The sequence below is a fragment of the Stenella coeruleoalba genome, assembly GCF_951394435.1.
Source record: "Stenella coeruleoalba genome assembly, chromosome: 10".
Lineage (NCBI taxonomy): Eukaryota > Metazoa > Chordata > Mammalia > Artiodactyla > Delphinidae > Stenella > Stenella coeruleoalba.
Window position 1 is genome coordinate 78,189,259 of NC_137156.1, and position 21,490 is coordinate 78,210,748.

Here is a 21,490-nt window from a genome sequence, read left to right on the forward strand (position 1 = left end):
CAACGGATACAGGCATCCTGGCAACAGTAAAATAAATGCACCCCTTAAAAGACAAGGGCTGGGGGGCTTCCCTGGTGGCACAGTGGTTAAGAATCTGCCTGGCAATGCAGGGGACACGGGTTCGAGCCCTGGTCCGGGAAGATCCCAGATGCCACAGAGCAACTAAGCTCGTGCGCCACAATTTCTGAGCTTGTGCTCTAGAGCCCGCGAGCCACAACTACTGAGCCCTCATGCCACAACTAATGAAGCCTAAGGGCCTAGAGGCCGTGCTCTGCAACAAGAGAAGCCACCACAATGAGAAGCCTGCGCACTTCAACGAAGAGTAGCCCCCGCTCCCTGCAACTAGAGAAAGCCCGTGCCCAGCAACGAAGACCCAAAGCAGCCAAAAATAAATAAATGAAGATAAATAAATTTTTTAAAAAAGGACAAGGGCTGTGCAGATTTCTATCAATCCTTATTAACTTGCCTTGGCCTCTTTAATAAAGGGGGATTTCAGACATCCTGTTCACTTGTCCAGTTCCCAGAACTATTCAGACTCGACCCTCACTCTTGGATAACGAGTAAAATGACACAGCTTTCTTTCTCAACTATATACCCCCAGCCAACCTATCTTCTTTCCTGTTTCATAGAAGGAGCTTTTAAAGTTAGCACATTAACACTGACACCAGGAAGCCAGCACATCAGTGAAGTTTTGAGAAGTTCAACTCAGGTCAAAAATAGAAACTGAGAGCGGCAAAAGGGGAGATTCTGGATTAAGCAGTTGAAACAGTGAAGAAAAATTAGTAGTTAATATAGACCCCCACTATACCTGAGGATTGACAAGATGCAGTTTTACAGTATACAGCGTATCTTACTAGTGATCTACTACTTATAATGTATACTTATTTCAAATGTTGTTTGTGTTAGTCAGCTATCGCCACGATAATGTTGCATGACAAATCGCTCCCAAACTCAGTAACTTACACAAATCAACGTTGGTCGTGTGTTCATGAGTCTGTGAGCTGGCCTGGGGTTCTGCTGATCTAGACTAGGCTTGGCTATAAGCTTTAGACTGTGGGTCGCTTTAGACTTAGAGTTGGCTGGGCTTGGTTCTACACTGTGGGTTCAGTTCAGTTCAGCTCTGTTCCACGTGTATTATATTGGGTTGGCCAAAAAGTGCCTTTGGTTTCTAAGTAAAAATAAAAGATACGTTTTTCATTTTCACCAAGAACTTTATCGAACAACGTACTCACCCTTTTGTTCCACTACCTTCTGTCATTTTTCAGGCAACTTCATAATTCCATCTTCGCAAAACTTTTTATCTTCTTGAGCCAAGAACTGTTCCAGGTGCCTTTTAGCAGTCTTCCAGGGAATTGAATTTTCTTCCATTAAGAGAAGTTTGTAAAGAACTAAATAAATGGAAATCTGAAGGTGCAATTTCTGGTAAATAAGGCGGATGAATCAGAACAGCCCAGCCAAGCTGTAACAGTTTTTGCCTCGTCATTAAAGAAACATGCGGTCTGGTATTATCCTGATGGAAGACTATGCGTTTTCTGTTGACTCATTCTGGACGCTTTTCGTGAGTGCTGCTTTCAGTTGGTCTAACTGGGAGCAGTACTCGTTGGAATTAATCGTTTGGTTTTCTGGAAAAAGCTCATCATAGAGGATTCCCCTCCAATCCCACCATACACACAACATCACCTTCTTTGGATGAAGACTGGCCTTTGGTGTGGTTGGTGGTGGTTCATTTCGCTTGCCCCACGATCTCTTCCGTTCCACATTATCGTACCTACTTTTCGTCTGCTGTCACAATTTGTTTTAAAAACAGAACGTTTTCATTACATTTAAATAGTGAATCGCAAGCAGAAATACAGTCAAGAAGGTTTTTTTTTCATATAACTTATGGGGAACCCAAACATCATAGAGATTCACATAACCAAACTGGTGCAAATGATTCTCGACGCTTGATCTGAATATTTTGAGTAGGTGGGCTATCTCCTGTGTGGTATAATGTCGACTGTTCTCATATAATGTCTTGATTTGATTGCTATCAACTTCAACTGATCTACCCGACCGTGGAGCATCGTCCAGTGAGAAATCTCCAGCGTGAAACTTCGCAAACCACTTCTGACACGTTTAATCAGTCACAGCACCTTCTCCACACACTGCACACATCTTTTTGTGCATTTCGGTTGCGTTTTTACCTTTCTTGAAATAATATGCTGATAATGTTGCTTTTTTTTCTTCCACCTTCAATATTAAAATGGCTACACAAAAATTCACCCATTTTGATGTCTTTTTTAAAATGCACGCTGATATGACAGCTGTCACAATACAATCTAACAGAATTGTTTCGAACGAAGTTAAAGACAACTAAGTGCTACGAGAGCCATCTCACGTTAAAAAACGAACGAACCTTTTGGCCAACCCGATTCTAAAGCCCAGGCTGGAGATGTGTTCAGGAGTGAACCTGAGGCATATTCTTCTCTTGGGAGATGACCAAAATGCAATGGCAGCAAAACCACATATATAAGCATATTTCAAATCCTCTGCTTTTCAACTCTGATGACAGCCTATTGACAAAGCAAATGTGATGGCTGGGCCCAAAGTTAAGAGGTGTATAAATTTACTTAATCCCATAAAGAATGGCAGGATGTTTCATTCTAAATACAGGTGAGTGAGGAATTGAGACTAATTATTTAATCAGCCATGTTATCTGTATGATACAATTTCTTCTCTTCCCTGGTCTCTCACTGGACAAAAAAGGATAACAGACATCTCAGATAATCTCTCTTCATTCAGCCTAAACCATACCCTGATCATTCAAACCCAACCCAACTAGTACCTCCTCTATCAAGTGGCTCCTGACCAATCAAATCCCATTGTTATCTGAGATCTCCAAAGTCCTGCAGCTGTTGAAGCTTACATCCCTTGGCCAGCACCTCCACTGCCGTATCACCACTGCCGTTAACTACCGTGACCAACTCAGGCTACTGTTTACTGAATCTCTAGCACGTGGCAGGCTCTTATTTCTACCTGGTAGCTATTAATATCCTTGCTTTATAGAGATGTTAATGAAATTACTAAAGGTTAAATAGATAATAATAAGTAACTGAGCCTGATTCAAACCCGGATGTGTCTATAAACATATCTCTACCATATCATGCCGCTTCTATAGATTACAAATGACTACTTGGTCACATAATGACTTTGTATTGTGGATGGATTTTGCTTGCATATTACTTTTGTTCCTTAACTACACTGTACAGTTACTGAAGGCAAGGACGCTGTGTTATGCTTCTTCAGATTTTTCCTTAACGTGATTTGATTGTTTGATTTCAAGAACTGATTTCAGAGAACCAGCCCAATCCTAAACATCATTATTCAACAGAATGGAACTTTCCTAAGACACAGGAATGAGATTCACTAATGGTGGCTAATAATAAGTAGCACCAACCATCTTACTAGGTGGGTACTATCATTCTCATTTTATTTATGCAAAAGGTGAGGCTCAGAGAGGTTAAGTGACTGGCTCATGAACACAAAGTAGCAGAGTGAACAAGTAACCCCAAATCTCTAACTTTAGAGTGCTATTTTTTTCAACCCATGCTGTTCAATGTTTACTTTCTGTCCAATACTAGAGTTAAATTATAACTATGCTGAAAGTTGTAGCTGTGAAATTCTATAAAGACCAAGCATAATGATGGACAAAATCTTGGCTCAAGTGGCAGTAATAATAAATTATGATAACAAATAATGATAGTTTAAAAATGTGTGTATACCAAGCATGGTGCTAAGTGATTTATTCATTAACTTATCACGGCATCACAACAAATGCAGTAAAGCGCATTCTGTTGTTATTTTCACTCTACAGAGAAGCACACTAGTGCTTAAGGAAGTGACTTGTCCAAGACGTACAGTGGTGAGGTAAATTCACCGTTGACGTCCTTCTTTATTAAAATGTACTTTTCTCTTATAAAATCAACCAATCAAAAAGAAAAAAAGACTGTGATGAGACTAGTATATTAAGAATCTGACAGAACACACTTGACTTCTGTGTTATGTAATGACTGTCTTCAGTTCCAACACTGTAAACCACCATTACTTTTCACTGTTCACAGAACTGCCAGGCTAAGTTTTATGTTAAAACCTTGTGGGTTGAAAAGCTACATCTCATATTCATAGGGCCACTCTGTGGAAAGGAAAGAATTCTTTCTGTTATGATGTGATATATTACTTAACTCAGGGGTTGACAAACGGCAGCCCTTGAGTCAAATCCACCAGCTGCCAGTAGTTTCACTGGAACATAGACAGCCATGCCCACTCCTCTGCATACTGTCCATGGCTGCTTTCACTACAATGACAGAATTAAGTGGTTGCTACACAGGCTGCAGAGCCCACAAAGCCTAAAATATTTCCCAACCCCTGGTTTAATTCTTCATTTAACAGTTTTGTAATGTGAATGTTCACGCACGCTTCTGTGGGTGTTCTTTCTCCAAAGAGCAACTTTGTTTTAATTCTGGGGTCACTGGGCCCTGACAGGAAGACGCTCATGACGCAAGACACAAAGCAGTCATGTTTTCAAGTCATCCAATTGGCTCGATCATGCACTAGCAAGGACAAGACAAGGAAGACAAGCACTTCCTGTTCTTCACTATCTGCTGAACACTGTGGGGCTTTAAGTACGTTTTCAAAATTGAAATCAGGAAACACTTGTACTGATACAGTAGAACCTAGATGAGTGAAGCAAACGTAAACTTTATCGGTCAGACACATCCACTAAAATCCTAATTAGAAAATGTAATACACAGAGTTACAGATGTAGAAAACAAACTTATGGTTACCGGGGGTAAGCAGGGGGGAGGGATAAACTGGGAGATTGGGATTGACATATACACACTATTATACAAAAAACAGATAACTAATAAGGACCTACTACATAGCACAGGGAACTCTACTCAAAACTCTGTAATGACCTATATGGGAAAAGAATCTAAAAAAGAATGGATGTACGTATATATATAACTGCTTCACTTTGCTGTACACCTGAAACTAACACAACATTGTAAATCAACTATACTCCAATAAACATTTTTTAAAAAGAGAAAAGAAAATACACAGAACCGAGCCTCAGCTGACCTTTCTTTTCCTCCAACAAATTTTAGGGAGAAAAGAACAGGCTACAGAGATAAACCCAGGCACATACGGTTGCCTTATCCTTGACAAAGGAGGCAAGAATATACAATGGAGAAAAGACAGCCTCTTCAACAAGTGGTGCTGGGAAAACTGGACAGCTACATGTAAAAGAATGAAATTAGAACACTCCCTAACACCGTACACAAAAATAAACTCAGAATGGATTAAAGACCGAAATCTAAGGCCCCACACTATAAAACTCTTAGAGGAAAACATAGGCAGAGCACCCTATGACATAAATCACAGCAAGATCCTTTTGACCCACCTCCTAGAGTAATGGAAATAAAATTAAAAATAAACAAATGGGACCTAATGAAACTTAAAAGCTTTTGCACAGCAAAGAAAACCAAAAACAAGATGAAAAGAAAACCCTCAGAATGGGGAGAAAATACTTGCAAATGGAGCAACTGACAAAGGATTATCTCCAAAATATACAAGCAGCTCATGCAGCTCAATATCAAAAAGACAAACAACCCAATCCAAAAATGGGCGGATGACCTAAATAGACATTTCTCCAAAGCAGACATACAGATTGCCAACAAACACATGAAAAGATGCTCAACATCACTAACTATTAGAGAAATGCAAATCAAAACTACAGTGAGGTATCATGTCATACTAGTCAGAATGGCCATCATCAAAAAATCTACAAACAATAAATGCTGCAGAGGGTGTGGAGAAAAGGGAACCCTCCTGCACTGTTGGTGGGAATGTAAATTGATACAGTCACTATGGAGAACAGTATGGAGGGTCCCTAAAAAACTAAAAATAGAACTACCATATGACCCAGCAATCCCACTACTGGGCATATACCCTGAGAAAACCATAATTCAAAAAGATAGATGTAAAACAATGTTCATTGCAGCACTATTTACAATAGCCAGGACATGGAAACAACCTAAATGTCCATCAACAGATGGCACATATATACAATGGAATATTACTCAGCCATAAAAAGGAACGAAATTGAGTTATTTGTAATGAGGTAGATGGACATAGAGTCTGTCATGCAGAGTGAAGTAAGTCAGAAAGAGAAAAACAAATACCGTATGCTAACGCACATATATGGAATTTTAAAAAAACGGTACTGATGAACCTAGTGGCAGGGCAGGAATAAAGACACAGACGTAGAGAACAGACTTGAGGACAAGAAGGGGGGAAGGGAAGCTGGGACGAAGTGTGAAAGTAGCACTGACATATATACATTACCAAATGTAAAATGGATGGCTAGTAGGAAGCTGCTGCACAGCACAGGGAGATCAGCTCGGTGCTGTGTGACCACCTAGAGGGGTGGGATAGGGAGTATGGGAAGGACGGAGGCTCAAGAGGGAGGGGATATGGGGATATATGTACACGTATAGCTGATTCACTTTGTTTTACAGCAGAAACTAATACAACACTGGAAAGCAATTATACTCCAATAAAGATATTAAAAAATAAAACCTGAAAAAAAAAAGAACAGGCTATATAAAAAGAGATTCCTAAAAGACTGAGTACAACACACACATACCTGTCTTCCTAGAATACAGGTTGGACCAATAAACTTACTACTTACTCTCCAGAACCTTTTATGTCAATGGAAAATCGCCACTATTTTCAGCCATTATGTGGAAGAGATGATTTTAAAGTCATATAACCTTGACTTCAAATCCAGATTTTGCTGTTTGACCTTGGAAAAACTGTTTACCTTCTTTCTCTCTTTTTTAGGTTGCTAATTAAAATGTGGGTAAAATTATCTAGCTTACAGGCATATTATGAGGATTAAATATGATAATATATGTAAAGTACTAGGCTTAGTGCCTGGCACGTGGTCAAGGCTTCATATCTGGTAGGCATTATTACTGTTCCAACTGGAGGTCAGGACATAGATGGGAGGCCTCCCCTGAATAAAAGCCCACCACGATAGACATGCAGAATCACTCACAAGCTGGGCAGGAAAGAGAGCTATGATATTTTATGCATACTTTCAGAAAGGGTTAAAACAAGAGGTTAACAACAAAAATGAACCAGTGCACTACCCTCTCTTACCCAAGTTTCTGCTAACTGTAGGTCTGAATCATTAAAGAAGAAGAAGGTAAAGTCAAATAATGAGCATGAGGGGTCTGGGTTGGTGAAGTACGTCAGAAGGCTTGTCAGATGTCTCCCTGTGCATAGCTGTGTCATATGGTTTATAATAGCTTCCATCATTGGGTGAGCAGTGGCAAAATTAGAAAATACTATTTCTGTATGTCCTTTTCTGAAAGTACACCTCTGATTACAATTTTGTGGTTCATGGCTTATAAAAGAACTTCAAATAAAAGAGTATATATATATATATATATATATATATATATATATATATATATATTTTTTTTTTTTTTTTTTTGCAGTACGCGGGCCTCTCACTGCTGTGGCCTCTCCCGTTGTGGAGCACAGGCTCCGGACGCGCAGGCTCAGCAGCCATGGCTCACGGGCCCAGCCACTCCGCGGCATGTGGGATCTTCCCGGACCGGGCACGAACCCGTGTCCCCTGCATCGGCAAGCAGACTCTCAACCACTGCGCCACCAGGGAAGCTCAAAAGAGTATATTTATAATTCCATTTTGGCAACAAAGGGAAGAGCTTTCTAAAATGTCTACAGCAGTTTCGAAGCCTGCATAGAAAATACCCAATTCCCACTGCCTCTCAATTTCAACTTTCCATTGCAGTCTGTCTCTCCATAATAGCAGGTACAGTTAGACAGAAATATCTGGCTATGTGTTCTAGGAAAAACTGACAGAGAAGTAAGATGAAAAGTCTTGATGGGGTCATCAGAAAATTGTTGCTCTGGGAAATTAAATATTGCTCTCTGGCCCTCTCTGCCCTGTACCCTCCACATCCTTAATTCCCTCTAATTTTGCTCCTGCTAACAGAGTAGAACATGTTCATGTGGTGGATACATCTTGATCTCGTTCCTTATCTCAAGAATGCTGAAATTAGAGTACATCTGGCAAGCAAAGCCATTGAAAACCAGCAGTCCATCAAATATCTAATGACTTACAGGCAGCACGTGACTTTGGAAAGACAAGACTTAATTTCTGTACCTCTTCCTCCAACCTTGTGATGCGAGAGACAGGCTGTGACCAGAAGGAAAGTTTATGGCTAGAGACATACTGTGAACCTCAGGTGAAATCCACACTATAAAATAAGAGAATCAGCAGGTTGATTTAGGTCTCAGATTGACATGCCTGCTCCATTGCTGCACTTTGACTCAAGAGAAACAAACGACCAAACACACACCTTTGTGCAATGTGGGCATTTAAGCCTCAGGAGACCATTAATGCCTTGGCCCCTGCATTTACTAATTTAGTCAGTATTTAGTTGAACGTCTATTGTGTGCCTAGGATTGTGATAAGTATTGGCCGCATAGTGGTGAATGCAACAGACATGGCCCTTGCTCTTAAAGAGATAATCAAGAGGGGGAGACAGACAATAAGAGAACGAATAGTAGGCAAGGTAATTTCAGACTGTGTGAAGTTCCATGATGGTAATAAACAAGGACTCTTACAGAAAAAAAAAAACCAAACAAACCCAAAACAAGGAGAAGCCTATTTTAGGCAGAATGATAAGGGAGGGCTTCTCTTAAAAGGTTACATTTAAATTGATACTGGAAGGAGTTCTAAGAAGAATACTGGGATGGGAGAAAAGCACTTGTGGCCAAAACCCTAGTATGATCCCCAGTGAGTCACACCCTATTCACCTCCCCTTGAGGGTGGGCGACTCTATGAGTTGCTTCTAATCGATAATATATGACAAGAGTGAAGAGATTTTGCAGATGTAATTTAAGTCCTTAATCAGTTGACTTTAATAGAAAAGGATGATTATCCGGGACAGGACCAACTTACTCAGGTAATTTAGACCTTTTTTAAAAGAGGGTCTAGAAATCAGAGACTTGAAGCACCAGAGATGTTCTCTCTCTCTGTTGCTGGCTTGGAAGACTCCTACAGCTGCAAGGATATGAGATGGATCAACAAGATGAGGGATCAGGGAAATGGATCCTTCCCTGTTGCGCCTACAGATGAGAACACAGCCCAGTCAGTTCCTGAATTCCAGCCTTATGAGTCCCTGAGCAGAGAACCCAGCTAAGTAATGCTAGACTTCTGATCTATGAAAACTGTGATATAATACATGGGTATTCTCTTAAGCCACTAAGTTTGTGGTAATTTTTACATGGCAATACAATGAAAACAAATACAATACTCTGAGCAGGTAAATGCTATAAAAGTCATTGGGAGTTGTTTTGTGGTGAGCAAGGAGGAAGATAGCCAGGAGGTAGAACAGGGGCTTGTCTATGAGAAAACAGTAAAGTTTAGGCTTTATCCCAGTATCTGACATGTGGTGGTTAGTGCACAGTAGGTACTTAAAACATCTGTTGAATGAATGAATTTATGAATAATGAAAGAATGTTGCTAAATAGAAGTGCTTAATAGTAGACTGCTATGTCCACCCTCTCAGATTTTAAAACACTTCTTCAATAGATACTTATTGGAAGACCATTAGGTACAGAGAACTGTATTGCTGCCAGAGGGCCAAGAAAAGTGATTAAGAAATACAGCCTGGCCATGAAGCAAATTCTGAGACAACAGATCTCCTGGAAACTTCTAGATTAGGAAAAAGATATGCACTTCTATAGAGATGAAAGACTCTATAATGAGGTATAGATACAACCCAGTAATCTGGGTCACAGCTGAAAGCTGATAATTTGAGGTTTCTCCTCAGTCTAATAAACTGGAAAGCTGCCGAGGGTTAACCGAGTCCAAGGAAGAGAGCCCTGGAGTAAGACAACCACACCATCAAAGGTACGGCAAGGACGGACTGGAGGACAGGAAAGGAAGAGAACCCTGGAGTAAGACAACCACACCATCAAAGGTACGTTAACCAAGTCCAAGGAAGAGAGCCCTGGAGTAAGACAACCACACCATCAAAGGTACATCAAGGACGGACTGGAGGACAGGAAAGGAAATGTTAAGAAAGTCAGTAATTCAGTAATGGTGGCAAATTTAATATTGAAAATGCGAAGATGTTTATAGATTGGGAAATTATATTCCATGTGCCTCCAGTCAAGTCTTCTGGATTATGTGAAAAATCTCTAGAAATCGGGAGAAGATAAATGAAGAGAATACTGTCATCTTCAATTAGTTACAGTGTGTAGGTTATGCCTGCTGCCCAGGAGACACAAATGATGTCTGAGGAGAAGGTCAGGGTCACACTACTGATATTTCCAGGAGCTACAGGTGAGACTAGTAAGGGCACAACCAGAAATGCTGTTCTCAAAAAGCAGAACTGAAACATGAAGAAACAACTAACTTTCTTAGCTTGTACTCATCCATATCCCCTTGAAAATTAGCTGGGTTGCTTCCCTAAGAAGGATTTATCTTTATTTTAAAATATATGAAAATGAAAACATCTCAGAGGTGTTTTTCAAGGGGAAATGCCCATGCATTTCAGAACAAAGCAATTAAGGATAACTCATAAAATTAAGAAGAGGGGGTAGGAAGTTGCAGACATCTGGTACATCTAACTGGTCATTAAGTCAACTCCAGATGTGGAGGCTACTAAAGGAATGAGGAAAAACAGTGCTTTGCATTCTTTAAACTTTAAAAATACATCATCATCATCTTTGCATTTTATGAAAATGGAAAGCAGGTCTATATTAGTCTCATTTCTCAGATGATAACACCCATTCTCAAAAAGGTTATCCTACATTTTTTGAGTTAGGTTTAGAATTCAACTCAAATGCTCAAATAGCAACGTAACTGACTGCTTCATTTTTTGAGTTAGGTTTTTGAGTTAGGTTTAGAATTCAACTCATTTTTTGAGTTAGGTTTAGAATTCAACTCAAATGCTCAAATAGCTACATAACTGACTGCCTCCTCTCAACAGTTTAGGAAAATAAAAACAACACTGATTTCACAATAAGGGTTTCCAATGATTTTACAATGATTCTGTTGAGTATGAGCAAGCTCTTCTAAGAGACAGACCCATGCAATCTCAGATAAACACAATCTACTTTTAAAAATTCTATGAGTAAATATGGAGACATTTATTAAGCTTCCTTTTTAAAAAATGGATTGATAGACATGGTTCATGTTATAACAGACAGCTGATATGCTAAGTGATAGAATCACTCTTTGTTAAACATCATTTCTCATTTGAGATAAAAACTGCAGTTCCCAGCAGCACCTCATAGAGAGATCATAGGGACCATCAGAAAGCTACACCAGAAATCAGATTACACTTTCCCCTAAAATGCAATATGCGTACAAGGAACCATGCGTATTTCTGGATTTGGAAGCACCTATGAACTGCTCTGTCTTGTAAGGAGAAGGACCAGAAAATATAAAACAAAACAAAAACCGATACAAGCAGGGTGTGAACGTAAGTCATACGATTTTCAGTTCTGTATCTTTGCCCCTACAAGTGGATCGAATTCTGCAGAGCTGAGTGTAATCTCTGAGAAAGCGAGTGAGTAAATCTATGATTTCTGAAACCTGATTGCAGGGTGTGAGAAGTACAGACTTCAGGTGAAATCTGTTCTCGTCAGTCTGGGACTGTTTTCAGGGATGGCGTGAGAGGGATCTATCCCACCGACGTCAGTATTTCAAGGCCCTGGTCACCATAGCCAGGTCTCCTGTATCACTGGTGGCGTGAGATGATGTAAGAGGCAGACTAACGAAGAGCTCCTATTTTAATGGTTATGTTTCACTTTAATGCCTATTGTTTAAAAAGATCTAGTACACCAAAGCTGTGATTTCACGTATATTACTTCTAAGAATAAAGATAGGCTTAAAAAATGAGTTAGGAGTTGGCTTAATTAGGAATATTAAATAAATAATCACACAGGTAGTACTTGGAAATGGAAAAAATCATCAAGGTGGTATACTAATGGCTGGAGTCTAGAATACATTGCTGAAGATAATTTTCTTCTTATCCCATTGTTTTGATAGTTTCTTTGTTGATATTTTTGCTATTTGTTTCTATTTACAAAATACCTATGTGCTTCAGGAAGAAAATTTGGAAACGCCGAAAAGCACAAATGAAAACCATGAAAATCAACCATAATGCTATCCCTAAAGATAAGCATAGTGAAGGTTTTATTTTTTACCCATCCAGTACTTTTTCCATAAAAGTGGGATTATGTCTTCACACTCTGGTTCATAGCCTGATTTTCCACTTAGAAATATGTCCTGAACATTTCCCCATGTGGTAAGCTTTCTTCTTCAGTTGTTTTACTGGCTGAAGAGTATTCTCTCATACCGTTCAATCAAAATCTAGGTAATTAATCTCCTACTGCTGGGAATTAAAGTTGCTTCCATTTTTTCACTGTCATACAAAATGCTGCAATGAACATCTTTGGACTTAATACTCTTGTACACATCTCTAAGTATCTCCTTATAACAAATTCCTAGAGGGAGAGCTGCCAGGTTAAATGGTTTGCCCATTATAAAGGGGTTTTGCTGCAAATTAACAGATTATTCTATAGAAAGTTTACCATAATAAATTATTCCACCAGTAAGTTATGAGAATACCCAATTCTATAACATTTGTAATGTATTATTATTACCAATGTTATATTTCTTTTAAAATATTTCTGGTATTTGTCAATACAATTGCATAACTCAGATGACTAAAGACATGGAAGTTAAAAATAATCATGTATTTAGAATTAATTTGTGGGTTTTTTTTCTTCTTCATATGCTATTTGTCCTAATTTCTACTGAGTTGAACCACTGAAGCAATAATCAGATGTAGGTGTGAGTATAAAATATAATAAGAAATGTCTTAAGTATTCCTGTCTCAAGAAGTACTTCCCTTTATATGTCTTATAATTCTCTTTTAACTAAGGGGACAATCATTATTTTGGGGAGAGAGGACATGATTCTTTTATTATATTTTTTTCTAACTCATAGAACAGATGTTGAAAATACGAGTCAAATTAATTCATTTTTTATGACAAAAGAGCAAAATAAGGTGCTGCCTCTTAACCCTATTCAACAAGTTCAAAGCCATCAAGGTAAGAATGGCATAACAATAGACTCTTTCCAATGACGCTGATGTCTAAGCAAGAACAGAATATTTGCATGATAAGCTAGCTGCTGCAATAAGAAGAAAAATGAATTCCTAGAATCACTTTATGCCTAGCAGGTTTAGGAACACTTGACTAACTGTAATTTTGAGTATTACTTATCACCCAGCTGGGTGATTGTCGATCTTTTTGAAGCTATGACAACCCATCTTCTTATGGTAGAGAAGATGGTGGTGATGGATGGTAATGCCACCCGTTTACCCTATTCTACAAGTACCACATGGGATGCAGTACCATTTTAATTAAAAAGAATAATTAAATTTAATTTCACATTGAGACTTATTTGAGAATTTCAAAATACTTCTTGGCCCATCACAGGAACTCTCTACCTTCAGGTAGGCAATAAGTGCTCTGAATTGAAGTGGGCTTAGAAGAAAGTAGGGTGTCAGGAATTCCTTTCAATGTAATGTATATATTATATTATGAAATGCTAAACAGATTCCTATTTAGTAAAACATCCAGAAATTTCTGGGTCAGCTACAATGGTTGATAAGACCCTACTAACCAGGTAAAGCAAACTGCCATGATCCATTTGTTAATTCAGTGGGCATTTACTGAACACCTACTTTGTGCCAAGAACTGTTTCATGCATTGGAGATACTAGCAAATAAGGCAGAGATGAACTGCCACCCTGATGAGGCCAACATTTTGGTGAAAGATGGGCGGGGAGGGTGAGACAGATAATAAACAGATAAAAACAGATGAACAAGAAATGGAAAATAGTGGTAAAGGCTTTGATAAAAATAGGATGGGGGAATGGGAAAGAGAATGACTTGATGAGGTGTGTGGCAAGGGGGAACTTTAGATGGGGTGGTCTTGGAAAACCTCTTGGAGAAGTTGACATTTGAGGTGTTCCAGTCAGGCAAAGGTCTTGGCAAAAGAGCATTCTAAATTGAGGGAAGAGCAAACGCAAAGGCCCAGAACCAATCTGATGTGTTGGGGAAACAGAAAGAAGGCCAGTGAGTAAGCACGCAGGGAAAGTGGTATAGATCGGGGCTGATTCCTGTTCTTCCTCAAGCCGTAGTGACGAGTTGGAATATCATTCTAGGGGTGATGGGATGCCCCTGGAAGGTTTTAGGCACAGAAATGTCATGATCCAATTTACAATTTTAAAAGATCACTTGAGTTGGTGCGTGATGGGTGCATTATCATGGGGCAAGAAGGGAGGCAGGGTTACCAGTCGGGTAGACACTGGTCATCCAGGTAAAAGATGTGGGTGTCTTGAATTAGGGGGTAGCCATGGAGGCAGGAATAAGGAAGCCTCAAAATCCTGTAGCTCTCATGTTAAACATTTACTTATATACGGTGGAATATAACTCAACCATAAGAAAGAACGAAATAATGCCATTTGCAGCAACATGGATGGACCTAGCGATTCTCATTCTAAGTGAAGGTAAGTCAGACAGACAAAGACAAATATCATATGATATCACTTATATGTGGAATCTAAAAAAAAGGATACAAATGAACTTACTTACAAAACAGAAATAGAGTTACAGACGGAGAAAACAAACTTATGGTTACCAGGGGGAAAGGGGGGTGGATAAATTGGGAGATTGGGATTGACAAATACCCATTACTATATATAAAACAGATAACTAATAAGGACCTACTGTATAGCACAGGGAACTCAATACTCTGTAATGACCTATATGGGAAAAGATTCTAAAAAAGAGTGGAGATATGTATAACTGATTCATTGGGCCGTACAGCAGAAAGTAACACAACACTGTAAATCAACTATACTCCAAAATAAATTTTAAAACGTTAAAAATTAAAAACCAATAAAAACATTTATGGCACTGTTCTGATGTTGTCTGTTGACTTTTTGCCTCTTCCAGTAGACTATAACATACTTTAACTGCTACCATTTACAAAGTGCCCCATGTTACTCTGGGCTTTACACACATGAATTCTCGTAACAGTTGCATCCCAAGTTCATATGTGGGGAGGTTAACTAACTCCCAAGGCCCCAAAGCTAGTGAGGGGCCATCTTAAGATTTACCTAGGTCTGCTGGATTCTGAGCAAGGAACAACTCTTAGCCAATATACTACAGTGTCTTCACTTTACCAACTTTAGGGGCAGAGTTGGTACAGGGAAACCAGGGCACAGCTGAATTTTTATAATGGTTCTTAAAAGGCAAAGGGCAGCAAAATTACCAGGAAGGGAGGCCCTTGTTTAAAATGCAGATTCCTGGGCCCTGCCCTGAGCATGCAGAACTGGAATCTAGGGCTGTGGGCTGCAAATGTGCCTTTTAAAAATGCTCCCAAGCGACATTCAATAAAATCTGCAAAGACTGCAAAGTAGGCACATGATAAATAGTGGGTGAATAAAGAAATGTAACAGGGAAACGGTCACAGGCAATGAAGATCTAGGGTACTTCACGCCCCCAAACTGTGATCCAGAGAAAATGTAACTTCATTTTTGGGGTGGGCCCAAGTGGAGCCTCAGCTAGCCATCTCAGAAATGTAGATGTGACTAACATATGGGTATGACAAACTCAGGTGTTCTGGAAGCTTTCTGTTTTAAATAATTTCACTTGACAACCAGGTGCTAAGTCCAGCTGTCTCCCCAGCTGAGGAAATACAAGCCCTTCAACTGGTAAATACCACCTATTTTAAAAGCACATAATCTTTAAACAAACAAACAAACAAACATCATTTTGATCTTTTGGCACATTCCACACATGGGCCAATTGACCCCTTAGACACAATACACATAATACCCAGGGTCCATGAGATTTTTAGGAGCTCACAAAACATTTAAATTTCTTTTTAAAAATCAGAAGAAAAACCTGAATATATTCTAGCCTGGATTATATTCAACTTTTACCAATGCAGCTATAAGATGTAATAAAAAATATTTTTTTTAATCAAGAAATGCACATGAAGGCAGTGATGCCTAGGGCACACAGACATCATCATGTGGCCTGCTTTACTCACAGCTCTGGGCCCAGGTGACAGACACCTTACCTGGCAGGCGTTGTACAAGAGCTGATGCTCGAACTTCTTGATCCCAAGAATGTTCTGGAACATCTCGTAGAGTTGCTCTTTGCTCAGAATGAGCTCGGAAGCTGCGCTGGCTGTCATCCGGGCCTGCTGCTTCCTGGGGTCCTCTTCCCCGCGGTAAATGGCATCAAACTTGGCCATCCAGGAGCTCAGCACGGTCTCCTTGCTGAGGCCGTCGATCTCGGGCAGGCTGCGCACCCTCTTCTCGATGTGCTTCTTGAAGACCTCCCGCGAGTCGTTGGCGGAGCAGCCTCCACTCTGCACCATGCGGGCCACGCGGTCGCTCTTCAGGAACACCTGAGCAACAGCAGGGCAGGACAGACATCAGGAAGCCGCACGGCAGTAACACACTCCCTGTGAGGCTGGAGGCTGGCGGCTGGACCTGGGCGGACCCCCTCACGAGCCTCCCGGGAGGCACCAGTGTGAATCGCATCCTGCCCCGCTACCTCCTAGCTGTGGGAACTGAGAGAGGGCCTTTACATGTTTTGCCTTTGTGTCCAAATCTGAAAAATGGGAATAACAATGGCATTTACTAGGTTGTGGAAAGGATGAAATGAGACAGTCATATCCTGAGAAGCAGCATATAGTGTAGAGACTCAATTGCTCACACAGCCTGGGGCCTTTCTGTGCCACTGAGTGGCAGTATTTCTTTTGGCAAATTAACCTCTTTGTACCTCAGTTTTCTCATCTATAAAATGGGGATAACAGTAGTTTCTACAGCACAAGTGTTTTTAAATGAGGATTAAATGAGTCAATATATGATGAGCACTTTAAAAAGTGGCTCATATTAATGCCATATAAGTTGTTGTGGTTGTTATTATTTTTATATGTAAAGTATCTGGCATGATGTCTGGTACACAGCACTTTACACAGTACATAGTCCACTATTTATGTCTCATTTTAGCCTCTCAGTGATACTCATCACAATTAAAACTGAACAAGGATTAGGTAAATATGTATTTAACGCCTGTCTCCCCTCCCCAAATGTCAACTCCACGTGGGCAAGGACTGTGCCTTTCTTGTCCCCCCAAATATCATCCATCTCTAGAGGGGAGCCTGGCGCTTTGAGAGTGAATGACAAGGCATTAGACTCGATCCGTTTTGTAGAAGGAAAAACCAAGACTCCAGAGAGGGGAAGGGACTTGCTCTTGGTAACTCAAATTGGCTGACTCTAAACGCACGGTCTTTTGACTTCACCCTGGCTCCTCCCTTTCCTACGGGTCTCACCTGCCTGGTGGGAGAACCCCTGGTTGCTTTGCTGGTGCTGCCTGGGTCCTGGGATGAAGCAGCCATTAAGAATAATTTGCTTTCACCCCAGTGCCCACCATTCGGGAGCTTATACAAGCTACACAGTTCTAGGGTGTCATACAAGGCAGTGAAGCTGCTGCTTCCCGTTCACAAAGAGGAAACGTCTGACACTTCTGAGCTGTGTCCTGGTCACACTTCAGTAGGTGCATAAATAGCCTTCCAGAGGCGGAAGAAATGTTCACTCCCCTGTCGGATTTCAGGGGATGCCTTTGGTAGGCAATCGCTTGAGGGGCATCTCATTGCCTCCTGCTTCATCACAAAGCCTTCCTTGGGGAGGAGAGATGTTAGAAAGATGAGTTCCATTTGTTGTCAACTGAATGAACTAATTTAGAGAGAAGGGGGGCTGAGGGTGTGCTTCACAGGCTAGAGGCCATGGCCAGCTCCACTGTGCCTGGGAACTGGTACTCAGTTGAGACCTTAGAGTTCATTTAAAAATCAATTATAGAAAAAAAAAGTTTCAAATGAATCCTCAGGCCTTACGAGCTTTAATGAGCTAGGAATTCACCCGAAAATCTGTAATGCTTAATGCAGGTAGTTTCTCCATGTAACACACTGTGCCTCAGCTATAGGTCTACATCTCAAAGTACATCAAAGTTGTGAAGCAAAAGAGGAAGTTTCTGGAGAGGCAGTATAACATTGTGACAAGACTTGTAAACCATGATCCCAGGCCAGCTCTGCCACTAACTTGCTGTGTGACCTTGGGTAAGTTACCTCCTTTCTCTGATCCTCTAACTTCTTTTCTGTACACTGAGGGAGTTGAACTATAAAAGTTTGAACTTGTCTTTTCAGTTGTAATGTTTATACTCTTCTCCATGAGCCCATTCACCCTTTCTTTGGACACTCACTGGGGGAGGGCACGTGCCAGCTGCCACGGTTACAGTGGGGAGCAAAACAGATGCTGATCCAGCCCTCGTGCCTCCATGACATTGTCCTAATCATCCCATACAGACATCATTACAATCTGGGACAAGTGCTAGCCAAGGGAAAATACACAGGTTCATGGGTGCCCGTAGCCAGGAATATATTCCAATATGCAGTTAGGAAAGCCTTCCTGGAGGAGACATGAAATGTGAAAGATGGGTAGGAAAAGAGTGAAAGAAGGAACAATATGTGTAAATACACTGAGGATCTGAGAAAATAAGGAGAAGCCAGTATGGCTGGGGCAGTGAGGGGTAGGAGAATGACCAGTATAAGATGGGCAGAAGGGGTCAGCTGGCCAAGGGCATGGGAGGCCCCATTAAGAACACTGGTTTTCATCTGAAGGGCACTGGGAAGCCACTGAAGGCTTTAAGCTGGGACACGACACAATCAAGTTCACATTCTCTGGCTTTAATGTGGAAAACAGACCTGAAGAGCGACAAGAGAATATGCAGGAGGCCAGCTGAGAGACACCTTATGAGCATAGGCGAGTGCTGATGGTGGCAGGGCTGCAAAGGGGTTAATTCTTTGTTGTCAGCGCTAACGACTATCAGAGGTGACTTAAAAACATTCAATCAATGATGAAGCCATACCCTCTTCCCATTTGTCCATATCAGTGTCCCAGAAACCTGTAGCAGGCCCCCGTTATAAGCTCTCAGCACCATATTCCTTTCTCCCAAAGCCCTTCCATAGCTGCCATTTGTCTCTGTGACTGTTTACTTAATATCTGAGGCTCTAGCTAGACTATAAGTCCCAGGAAGGCAGGAACTGTAGCTGCTTTTTTTCCTATTATTTATTCCAAGTGCCTAAGACAGTGCCTGGCACATAGCTGGTGCTATGCTGAATGACAGAATCGGTGAAGGAACAACACGAACAAAGCAGACATCTCAAAGCAGAGACCCTAAGGAGATTATATCTGGATGGGGGAACGAAGGTAAAGGAGAAACCAACAAGCACGATATAATGGTCTCTTAAGACGATTAACTGACGCTACATTTTTCCATGGGACCTGACAACACAGGGTAAGAAATGAGGATATTGGCACGTTGGTCCCAGATGGCATCCATAACTGGTGACCCCTGGACCCTGAGCACATTATCTGTTTCCCACAGTCCCTTCCTTTGTACACAGTAACCACTCAATAAATATTTGTTGAACTACTAGCAGATGGCTTTAGATAAGTCACTTAACTTCTGTCAACCACTCTCTCCTTTGCCATCACATGGGGTTCACCCAGCCAGACTTCTTTGATGAGGATCAAACTGAAAGGACTCTGAAAACTGGAAGGCTCCCTCTGTCCACAGGTAGGATATAACTGCCAGGCCCCAGAACGAAAGGAGATGAGTGGAATGTCAAGAGCATAGAGGAAGGAGGCGGAACATCGAGGTGACAGCCAAGTGCCAAAAGGCAGCAAGACAGCCACGGGGAGAGAAGGCGGTAGCGGAAAACTAATTTTCCAGGCACATCATCTGTCTTGGCTTCTCAGTCTGTCAGAAGGGAAGTGGGGCCAGTGACATGCTTGTGTGTCTCTAAAACGACCCCTGAAACTCATTTGTACCGGGAGCTCTATCGGGTACTTTGGGTTTTGTTTTCTGTTTCATTTTTTGGTAACTGTTGCGAGAGGCTTCAACTCCAGGCATAACTCTATGCAGCACATCCATAAATCCTCCCTACCCGTCTGCCAACTCCCAGACAGGTAGGTCATGATGGGAGAGGGCAGATAAACAAATAAATACGGAATGGGGAAGGGCAGTCAATTCAGCGACTCAACCCCATCCATCAGTCCTTTGCTCCATCGCCAGAGCCAAGCAACCTCAAGGTTGTTTTAGAAACACACAAGCACATCGGTAAGTGATGATTGTAGACGATACGGGGTAAAGCTGACCCATCTCCAGCTTCTTTACAGACAGGCTGAGAACACAAGATGGATCCTTTCCTGCTCCACAAAAGCATACCATTTCAACATAAATAAGAAAAATACCTAGATGCTAGAGTAAATAAGATTTTAAAAACCTACAACAACCAGGTTACTAATGAGTTTTACTAATGAATGGCACACACATAATGGGAGCAGCGGGCTTTACTGTCAGATGACCTGGGATCAAATCCTGGTTCCACCAGGTGCTAGCTTGGTCAGCTGAGCAAATTGCTTCAGCCTTCTGGGCTTCAGTTTTATCATCTTTCAAATGGGAATCACAATCACCCTCCCGTGTAGGATTTGAGTGAAGATTGAGTGAGACAATGAATGTCAACTGGTGAGCATGGTGCTCTACTACAAGAATGTAATAAAAGTTACCTGTTATTTTTAAATAGAGTATCATGAAGCCATTAAAAAGGTAACTTTTTTTTTCATCAGCATCAAAAGATGTCCATGAACTTATGGTTACCAGGGGGTAAGGGGGGGAGGGATAAATTGGGAGATTGGGATTGACACATACACACTACTCTATATAAAATATAACTAGGGCTTCCCTGGTGGCGCAGTGGTTGAGAGTCCGCCTGCCGAGGCAGGGGACGCGGGTTCGTGCCCCGGTCCGAGAAGATTCCACATGCCACGGAGCGGCTGGGCCCGTGGGCCATGGCCGCTGAGCCTGCACGTACAGAGCCTGTGCTCCGCAACGGGAGAGGCCACAGCAGTGAGAGGCCCGCGTATCACAAAAAAAAAAAAAAAAAAAAAAAGATAACTAATAAGGACCTACTGTACAGCACAGGGAACTCTACTCAATACTCTGTAATGACCTATATGGGAAAAGAAACTAAAAAAGAGTTGATATATGTATATGTATAACAGATTCACTTTGCTGTACACCTGAAACTAACGCAACATTGTAAATCAACTAAACTCCAATAAAAAAAAAACCCACAAAGATGTCCATGATATGCTGTCAAACCAGAGACTTCCAATGGTAGGGGTGAAGTGGGGCTGGGGCATAGGAGCATAACCCTTGATTGAGAACATCACAGGTAATAACACTGT

The 21,490-nt window shown here is 41.1% G+C and overlaps 1 protein-coding gene across 12 annotated transcripts in view; it reads right to left on the reverse strand.

Moving 5' to 3' along the window:
- Positions 1–21,490, reverse strand: part of CADPS (calcium dependent secretion activator) — a 796,875-nt gene that overhangs the window by 342,425 nt on the left and 432,960 nt on the right. For all 12 annotated transcript variants that reach the window (XR_013830018.1, XR_013830019.1, XR_013830020.1 and 9 more), the window contains one exon: positions 16,252–16,584. Coding sequence is in view for 9 of the 12 variants with exons in the window: in XM_079933010.1 (XP_079789136.1) it covers positions 16,252–16,584 (333 nt within the window). In the remaining 3 variants the exon portion in view is untranslated. The remainder of the gene's footprint in view (positions 1–16,251; positions 16,585–21,490) is intronic.